Source organism: Ipomoea nil, unplaced genomic scaffold (genome assembly GCF_001879475.1).
Source record: "Ipomoea nil cultivar Tokyo-kokei standard unplaced genomic scaffold, Asagao_1.1 scaffold2845, whole genome shotgun sequence".
Taxonomy (NCBI): domain Eukaryota; kingdom Viridiplantae; phylum Streptophyta; class Magnoliopsida; order Solanales; family Convolvulaceae; genus Ipomoea; species Ipomoea nil.
The window spans coordinates 2,168,912-2,179,015 of record NW_017619273.1 but is presented as its reverse complement, the minus strand read 5'-3'; the positions used below and the strand labels follow the sequence as shown (position 1 = coordinate 2,179,015).

At 31.0% G+C, this 10,104-nt stretch overlaps 1 protein-coding gene and 2 non-coding genes across 4 annotated transcripts; all 3 read right to left on the bottom strand.

Annotated features, from left to right (window-relative positions):
• Positions 1-814: 814 nt before the first annotated feature.
• Positions 815-2,913, bottom strand: LOC109159667 (probable ribosomal protein S11, mitochondrial). Of its 2 annotated transcripts, none has more exons than XM_019307739.1 (2): positions 2,636-2,913; positions 815-1,435 (listed from the first exon to the last, which is right to left on the bottom strand). In XM_019307739.1, exons 1-2 carry the CDS (start codon positions 2,805-2,807, stop codon positions 828-830), a joined length of 780 nt encoding a protein of 259 aa, XP_019163284.1. In that variant the 5' UTR covers positions 2,808-2,913; the 3' UTR covers positions 815-827. The 2 variants fall into 2 exon arrangements, with proteins under 2 accessions (XP_019163284.1, XP_019163285.1); XM_019307740.1 differs by having other exon boundaries at positions 2,648-2,913.
• A 132-nt stretch (positions 2,914-3,045) lies between these two features.
• Positions 3,046-3,117, bottom strand: TRNAW-CCA. Its single transcript has one exon. It is a non-coding gene; the product is annotated as a tRNA-Trp (tRNA).
• A 4,123-nt stretch (positions 3,118-7,240) lies between these two features.
• Positions 7,241-7,312, bottom strand: TRNAW-CCA. The gene has a single exon. It is a non-coding gene; the product is annotated as a tRNA-Trp (tRNA).
• Between the last annotated feature and the right edge of the window lie 2,792 nt (positions 7,313-10,104).

The following is a 10,104-nucleotide window of genomic DNA, read 5'->3' as shown; positions in this document are numbered from 1 at the left end:
TATTATTATTATTATTATTATTATTATTATGTATTTTAGCTTTTTCTTTACGCACAGTAACATTTTATCACATTATTATTATTATTATTATTATTATTATTATTATTATTATTATTATTATTATTATTATTATTATTATTATTACGGTATTGGTTTTAAAGATTGTGATTTTGGTAGGACCTCAATTATTGCCACAAAAATCTAAAAACTGGCCCTGGCTTATTGATGATTGCATTATCATTGAAGCATGTATCAAGAGAGCATTCACCTAGTAGCTAACCTAATTGCAACTATGTGTTGTTAATATGGGGATATTTTTAAGATGAGTATGCGTGTAATGTATTATCAAGGATTGAGGTGTTTATAAGATGAGTATGCGTGTAATGTATTCTCAAGGATTGAAGTTATGACACATAATATGCAATCACGATCAATATGACAATATATTGCAATCAATATTATATGAACCATATTGTAATTTTGGAATAATGTTAAAAATCCATAAAAACTAATCTAGCATTGGAACAAAAATGGGTATAGTACAAGAATTTCATGACTACTTTGATGACCCTCAATCTCATACAAGAATTCTTGACCTTAATTTATCTAAACTACAAGGCATTCCCAGACTAAACAAACATGATAAGAGTATAAATAGACATAGTTATCATCCAAGGCAAGCTCCTTGCCAGTTGCCTCACCCCGAAAATTTTGAAGTGTTGGATTAGAGTCTAATCTCCAAAAACAAACCATATATAATGCCCTGTTTATTTAGCTGTAATGCATATTGCAGTTTACATCAAAATATCATAACAAAATGAAACAGACTATATGCGGCGCTTCTTCCTGAGGCGGCATCCATTATGGGGGCGTCGAGTTGTATCCTCAATGTAAACAACAGGATTAGTGTCACCACGAGAATGATTATACCCCTCTTTAAAGCTAAGAATAGATTGCTTCTTTTTCCTAAAATAGGTAAACCCGTTTACTTTCATGACCACAGACTTCAAGTTACGATTCCTTGCTTCACGCCCAACATGTTCTGCTGTAGATTCAGCAGCAAATCGAGAAACTTTCCCTCCTGATGCCAATGTTCCCGCTGAAGCCCCAAACTTTTTGTTCCCTTTTGAATCTGTGACGGTGATGAATGTGTTGTTGCGGAGCAGCTTAACATGAACAATGTCGGGATCGTTCTCAACTTGATATTTACGGAATGGAGATCCAAAAGGAGCACCACCCTTATCATAGTCTTCTAGTAATCCCCGAACAATGTCCATGGATTTAGACTTCTTTCCAGTCTCAACTTCGTTTTCATTTCCAGAGTCTATCAAAGATCTAGGAAACAAAGTGCGTGTTCCAGGGTTGCTCAAACCAGATTGTCCCAACCCTGAGAATCTATTATAGGGCATGCTGCCTTTGTTATTCCCTGAAAAACCTGCAATAAAAATAAAACCCATTCCAACAACAGAGCAGGTATGAGAGGTAAGCTTGATAGGCAATTTTTTTTTTTTGGTTAGACTATGAGGTGTCCTGAGCAGGTCCTAACTGTAGTCTGTAGGAGGCACTTTTAAGCCCGTACCATACTCAGTCTAATCCACATTCGCACTGGGCCGGCCCAATTAAGGGGCAAAGTGCTGGCCAGGTTGGTTTTTCCATACGAGAGGGGGCTTGAACTCCCGACCTCTCTTAAGGGATGAGAATGCACGGCTACTCACGCCAACCAAGCTGGTTTCGGATACGAATGTTAAATGTTAAAATAAAAGTGTTTTTTCGTATAAGGAAAAAATGATATGAATATATGATATTATCTATATCTATATAACAACAAAATAAAAAGCTTGATAGGCAATTTTAGAGCCCAAAAGTAAAACTTTTACATGTTTTGAATTCAAACTGTTTAGAAGGGAAACAACTTATTCAAAAAAGAAAACAAAGTGTCTGATATGTATATATGGGAATTGAAACACCATGCTTACTTCAATTGCTTGAAGGGCATTTATGCAACCAGACTTTTAGTTTTCGGGCATGGATTTCATAGACTAGTCTATCCCAAAACAAACAGCCACTTGAGTCCTCTTGAGAATGCCCGTCTTTCAAGTAACAAAATGAAGTTATTTTCATATTGTGTAGATAACTTAGCCAACCTAGCTCAAGAAACCACTAGAGGCCAATAGGCCATACAATTCTAGAATTCCCCCAAACACCATAGAAAAAATATTGTGGGAGGATGGTAATGTTTCTCGTTTATAGTTGTACCAAAAAAAAAGTCACAAAATTTTGAACTTGAGGTTCCATTAGCAATCAACGCAAATTCATTTCAACAATTACGAGAAATCAAATTAATTTTTCAGTCCATGGAAAACAATAATTTCATATTCAGACAATAAGGATTCAGTATTCTGTTTTATTCATTCAAGTTCCAATTTGACAAGCAACCCATTAATGTTTATCTCAAGAACTGCCATCCAATATACAGAACCAATTGAAAAAATGGAACTTCTATAAACCCAATATCTAAGCACTCACTTCACCAATTAATTTTATAAACAGCAAGTTCAAACAAATGGATGAGTATACACAGAAACATATACGCATATAAACATCATACAAAAGATAAGGGATAAGAAGAAGTTGCCTGAAATGGGGCCTGGGTTCGGAAAGGGAGGCATCGGTGGCGGCTCAGGATTGCTGGAACTGCAGAAGAGAGCATGAAGGGGCCGGTCGGATCTGGGTCCGAAGATCCGAGAAATCTGGTTGAATATGCCGGCACGAACCGGCAAATGAGCGAAAGGGCGCCGGAGGAACATTGGATGGCGACAGTGGAGTTTCTGACTGAATGGTTAACAGAAAAACCAGAGGGTTTGTAGGGTTTTGCGAGTTTGCAGGGAGGTCTAGAGTTCAACTCAGTTCAGGCGGGCGAGAAGCCGAGAACCGATACTGAGAGTGGAGGCGCGTTCCTTTTCAACCCCAGCAAAGGAGGCCAATTTCGTAATTTTAAATAATTAAAACGGGAAAAAGTTTGGGACCTTACGGAACCGGGGATTTTGAACCCGACGTGAATCGAACACGCAACCTTCTGATCTGGAGTCAGACGCGCTACCATTGCGCCACGGATCCCATTGTTCATAGCTATTCAAATTAAAATATATAATACGTATTTGTTTATGTTTTCTTTCTTATTAATGGAATTATGTAATGTGTACTTTAATTTGGAACATGAATTTTCCATCCGACAGATTATGTACTCAATCATAAGTTTATATAGATTCATATAAGAGCAACAATATTAGTTAGAGTTTTTATTTAGTTTTTGTAGGACAATACAAAGTTAAGGAGCAGCTCTAAATTCTCTATTATAAAATAGCAATAAGCAACAGTAAATAAATATAGGAAAATTTTTCCCGCTCACTTAAAACACCAATAAGCCGTGGAACCGTGTCCACCTTGCAAGGTAGACACGGTTCTGTGTTCATAATTATTGAATTATATGTTTATAATTATAAAGTTATACATGCATTGCCAACTACCATATAGTATGATGGCACATTGGTTATCCATCTAAGTGGATAGTCAAAAGTTCGAACCTCGATGATGGTGGCTTAAATTCTTTGGGCTCATACGTATTTCACACCAAAACAAAAAAGGTTATTGTATTGCATTCAATGGTTTACCAATATATTAAGAAAGTAGGAACGCATTATTTACAAATACAAAGATTGTGTACTCAATACCAAGAGGTAATGGTGAACATTGTTGTTCTGTTTTTTTATTATTGTCAATATTTGCCTTGGTTCGTGAAATATATTTCTTTTTATAGTGTTGATCTAATAATTTTTAATAGTTTTCAATAAGTGTTAATTCGTGTAAATATATACATGTGTAAAAAACTTTTAAACGAAATTGTTTTATTAACTGTACCGTCTCTCAAGTATTTTGTATTCTACTTTTATGTGCTTCATCATATATCTCAGTAATAGCAACCACCTATAGTGCACGTGGTGGAAGGCAATGTGGTAGAAGCTAAAATAGCATCTGGTAACAACCACGAGACTATGGTGCTAATATCAAGAATGTCAATGACCACGACGGATTTGAGATTGCCTTTCACATTTCAGAGAAGGCAGTAACCATTAATAAAAGTCAAGGACAGACGATATCTCATGTAGGGCTGTTTTTGAATAAATTAGTGTTTATACATAATATAACATAATACATAATACACATAAACTCATAACAGAATACACATAAACTCTTAACATAATACACATAAAATCTGAACAATAAAAACAACGTCATTTTAGTTAGGACGCACAATGCATTGTGCGCCCTGGTGCACGGCATAACGATTGGCCTGCCACCCCCTCCCCCTTTGGTTCTTAAGGTGTTACCATTGGTTTTAGTCTTTAACATAGACTCGTAGGTAGACTGGAACAATATTGTGAAAGCTAAGGGCACCACAACCAGACCAAGCAGTTCCTTAGTTCAACAGTGGGAGAAACCACCATCGGGCTTTCTGAAATTAAATACAGACGCAGCAGTAAACACCAACACCAAACATATGGGCTTTTGTTGGGTGTTAATGAATGATACGGTCAGTTTGTAGCTGTTGCCTACATCCCAGTAAGAGGTCTATTCTCACCAAAGGAAGTTGAAGCTATATCCAGGGCCGGCCCTGGAGCAAGGGCAGGCTGGGCCCTTGCCCAGGGCCCATGCTTGGTGGGGGGCCCACACTCCTCTCCTCCTCTTTTATATATATAGTATTTATGTACAAGTAAATAATATACATATAATTTAATTGAAGTTGAAGTAGCTTGGTTGGTGAGTTACTTAATAATTAGTATATATGTTAAAGGTTAACGGGTCAATTCTTATTACTAGCATTTTTTAATTAAGTTTTCTCTTACCTTTTAGAAAATAAAATCTCAATTTGTGAGATTTATTTCTAGGTAAGCAATTTTAGTACTTATATTTAAAACATATATTTTTGTATGAATCATCTAGTCAATGTAATATATAGAAATTTTTATTACGTGTCATTGTATTCAAATTACTCTAGAAAAACTTGATATTGATCTTACTAAAAGAAACAATATTTATAAAAATCATATCATATAAATGTAGAAGATTTGTGATTTATAATATATTTTCTATTCAAACTATTTTATCCAACTAATTATATTTCATGTTTTTTTTATTAATATTTGTATCGCATTTTAAAGTATTTTAATTTTTTAACTCCAATCAAAAAGACTTTTAGATCTACATCTTTATTTTTAGACCTACTATGTATGTAAAATTGTTAAAAATTGTGAATCTTATTTCAAATAATTTGAATTTAATATTTTTTTCTTTATGTATGAAAATATATCTTAACTTTACAGGTAGGGCCTATTTTTTTTGTTTGGCCCCGGGCCTATAAAATGATAGGACCGGGCCTGGCTATATCCATTCGGGAAGCTCTAAGCTAGATAAAGGTTCATGGTTTCAGTCATGTTCAAGTGGAATCTGATGCTTTTCCAAGTTATTCAAAGTTTAAAGCATACTGGGGAGGATTCGTCTTTTGATATTGTTATTTATGATGTTAATGATTTACTACACTCTTTAAGTCATGTAGCTATCTCTTATGTTAGTCGTACTCCGAATAGTGTTGCACATAGTCTTGTTAGAGAAGTCTTTCTTTGTCTATACATCAAGAGTGGTTCTCTTGCCCTTCTTCTTTTGTTGTTAACGATTTGTACTTTGATTTAAATTAATAAAGTCTTTTGATTTTCAAAAAAAAAAAAAAAAAAACACAGACTCACAAGTAATTCTTTATAGACAAGAACAGAAGCTCTTTCTATTCTAATAATTGCATTCACTTTGGGACAAGAAATATAAACATACAAATATATATGGCAGATTGACAGATATACAGTATAAAACTTACAATTATTAAACCAATAAAGGTCAAAGTATCTGCTAGGTCCCTATATTGTACTGTTTTGTTCATTTTAGTTCATGTACCTTAATTTTGTTCAATCCAATCCATGTACTTTATTAAGGACAAAACTTAAATCGTTTATTTTTTCCGTTAAGTTTCCCCACGTGGCGTTCGATTTGCCATGTCAGATTTTGTGACATGGTATTACCATGTCACGTTTTGTGATGTGGCATAAAACAATATTATTTTCGGACAAAAAAGAACAAGGATTTGAACCCTAAACCTCTTACCTAAAGATTAAGCTCTTCTCCACCAAGTTACACATTAGTCTTATTAGAAGATAGTTAAAACTTTATAATAATAGTTATTTTTCTGCACGTGGGCACCAAGCTCTCCACCAGAATGCATAAATTTTTGCACTAGTCAAAGCAAAAAAAAATAAAAAATAAAATCATGAACTTTTACACACTTTATGAGCCAAAAATACTTGTTTGAGAAGGTGTTGAAAACATAACATCTTAAATAGTAAGTCAAATATTCATTCATCACATATCATCTTAAATAGTAAGTCAAATATTCATTCATCACATATCATCTTAAATAGCATCGCAATGTACTAATTTTAAACAAGCCACCAAATTTTTTATTGTCTAAAAACACATGTATCCAAACCCTATTAAATAGTAATACACAATAATACAAAATAATTCATGAATCCAATGAGAAAAAAATAATAATTCATGAATCTTAAATAGACGAAAACCTATTATTAAAGTTTTTTAACTATCTTATAATAAGATTAATGTGTAGTTTAGTAGAGGGGAGCTTAATCTTTAAGCAAGAGATCCAAGGTTTGAATCCTTACCGTTTTTTGTCTGAAAATAATATTGTTTTATGCCACGTCACAAAACTTGACATGGCAATATCATGTCACAAAATCTGACATGGCAAATCGAACGCCATGTGAGCAAATTTAACCGAAAAAATAAATCGTATTAAATTTTGTCCTTAATTGTTTTAAATTTTAAAGTATAGAAATTGAATTGAACAAAATTAAAGTACAAAGATTAAAATAAACAAAGCGCAATACATGGACCTAGCATGTACTTTGACCCCAATAAACATACAAATATACAATATACAATATACAATATACAATATAACCATTCACAATATAATTTATATATACAGTATAAACATGAGACCCCGAGAGTGGAGGAGCGCTCCTTTTCAAATTTCAACCCCAGCAAAGGAGGCCAATTTCGTAATTTTAAATAATTACACCGGAAAAAATAAGGGATCTTATTAAACCGGGGATTTTGAACCCGACGTGAATCGAACACGCAACCTTCTGATCTGGAGTCAGACGCGCTACCATTGCGCCACGGATCCCATTGCTTTTAGCTATTCAAATTAAATTATATAGGTAATTGTTTATGTTTTCTTTCTTATTAATGGAAATTATGTAATGTGTACTTTAATTTGGAACATGAATTTTCCATCCGATAGATTATGTACTCAATCATCAATTTATATCTACTCTACTATACTAATAAGAGCCCAAGAGAGTTAGACCTATAATGGGTAGAAAAATGGTGGACAAATTTTTTAATCAAATGAATGGCTCAGATTGATCAGATTTTAATTTTTTCCTTGAGATTTCCTAATTTATCCTTAATGAATATGATTATCCGTTAAATTTTCCGTTAAATATTATCTTTTCCGTTAATTTCTGTTAGTTCACCGTTAACTTATTCATTGATTTCAATAAGAAAGGTCTTAAGTTCGAACCACATCCCAATCAAAGTTGGCATAATTAGTACTCTATTTTACTCTTATTAAATTAAAAATAATAATTTAGTAGCTACAAGAAAAAATAATACATATGCATTTCTTTAATTTAGAATTATGTGTCTACAATGTCTTTATTAAAAAAAAATTATTCATTATCAATAAATTAAAGAAGAGAAATAATTTCATTAGTTATATTGTCTCTATTTTTGTCCAATATAAATATTCTTTACATACATTCAAAATTCAAATTCATCAATTGATTATATTTGCTACATTGTCCATACAATGTCTTTATTAACAAAAATTATTCATTATCAATAACTTAATTAAGAGAAATAATTTCATTAGTTATATTATTGTCTTTATTTTTCTCCAATGTAAAAATTCTTTACATTCAAATTCATCAATTGATTATATTCACTACATTGTCTATTATCTTTTTTGTGCACTATTGTTTAATTAAATATCAAAGGTATAATACAAAATAATGCTATATATTTATTTACCAAGTATTTTATTAATACCATGAAAAAATTTAAATTAATAAAGTCAATTATATTAACTATTTGATGGATTTGTTGACAAAGAGAGTATTCAAATCACACAACAAATTGAAGTGAGAAACTACCTCGCAATGTCTTTGTTTGATAATCAGCAGTTAGCGATTTGTATATATGTGCATTCATTAAATATATTAGAACCATTTGCAACAAAAAATACTTGGTTACTATTTAAAAAAAGTTTAGTAACAATTATAATGAATCTCCTATATTACATTGTATTCATATATTATGAATTATATATTTAAATAAACAAATTAGACATTAAATTACTTATGTTGAACTTCTCATATATAATTTTGAATTTATATACTTTCAAATATTTATTTAACTATAAACATTGGGTAGAAAAGTTGACCGTCAAATTATTAAATCAAATGAATAGTTCAGATTGTTCAGATTTTTAATTTTTTTTCTTGAGATTTCTTAATTTATATCTTTAATTATATGATTATCCGATCTGTTAACTTTTCCATTAAGTAATGTTAATTCACCGTTAGTCTAATTCTAATATTAAAGTCTAATATAAAATTATAACTACTAACATTAATCTAATTCTAATATTAAAGTCTTAATAGAACTCTAACCACAAATCATACTGTCGGAATCTCCTCAAACAATATTAGTATATATTTAATATTTTATGCTTTAATTTTTATTTGATCTCCCTTATGTCCCGTATTTGGTTTCAACCATACCCATACAATTATTTTATTGGCAATTATAATCAATCTTGACTATATTATCTTGCATTTGTAAACTCAGGGGGTGTATTCAATCATGACTTTCATAGAGTTTTAAAGACTTTTATGAACTTTAAAAGTTTGGGGGCATTCAATTCAAACTTTTAGAGAGTCTTTAAAAGTCAGGCGGTATTCAATTAAGATTTTTAAAGAGTCTTTAAAAGTCGTGTGGTATTCGATTAAGACTTTTAGAGAGTCTTTGAAAGTCATGTGGTATTCAAAAAGTTATGAACTTTTGTAGACTTTTTAATTTTAAGACTTCTGTAGGCTTTTCCTTCTCAAATATAAATAGTTGAAATTCAACCATCAATCCCAAGATTTCAAAATTTTCTTTCTAACAACTTTGAATGTTTTCTCTCTCTATTTAAACTCTATTTTTTATCCGTATTTAAACTTTATAAACCTATCTAAATTTAATAAATTAATTTTTTCTTCATTATCCCATATTTTCCTCATACCTAAACTCTACCAATTTTTCTCTCCCTCCTAAACTTTACAATCTTCCTCTAAAATTCGAAATAATATTATTTTTACTTCATTATTGCTTGTTTATATTGATTTTTATTTTTTCTATGAATTTTTTATCCCTAACTTTCTCTAATTCTCGCTAAATACATGAACAAAACAAATTTTTCATTATCAAATTTTAGTATATGTTTCATAATATTCATATAAATACTTATATATTTTGATTTTTATTCTTTTTATGTTTATATTCGAAATATATATTTTTCTTATTTTTAACAACAAGTTACTACGAAAAGCGAACTAGTGTTCGCAACAACAATTTGGGGTTGCAAACAGTAGTACCTTCTTGTTGTTCGCAGTCTCTTATTACAAATAATAGTTCTTTATGTGATGCTTAGCAATATATCAAGTATAATTATATATATATATATATATATATATATATATATATATATATATATATATATATATATATATTTAAATATTTTATTTGATCAATTCTTTTATTATAAATACGCAAATTCAACATTCATTTATCTATGCATGAACAATTCTAATATAATCTTGCATTGATATACTTTAAAATACTTATTTAAGAAAAAACATTGAGCATTATCCC

Excerpts from the sequence above, each read along its gene's own strand:
- LOC109159667 (XM_019307739.1), bottom strand. The coding sequence starts at position 2,807 with ATGTTCCTCCGGCGCCCTTTCGCTCATTTGCCGGTTCGTGCCGGCATA. Across the intron at positions 1,436-2,635 it reads GAACCCAGGCCCCATTTCAG|GTTTTTCAGGGAATAACAAA; the intron begins GCAACTTCTTCT and ends TTTTTATTGCAG.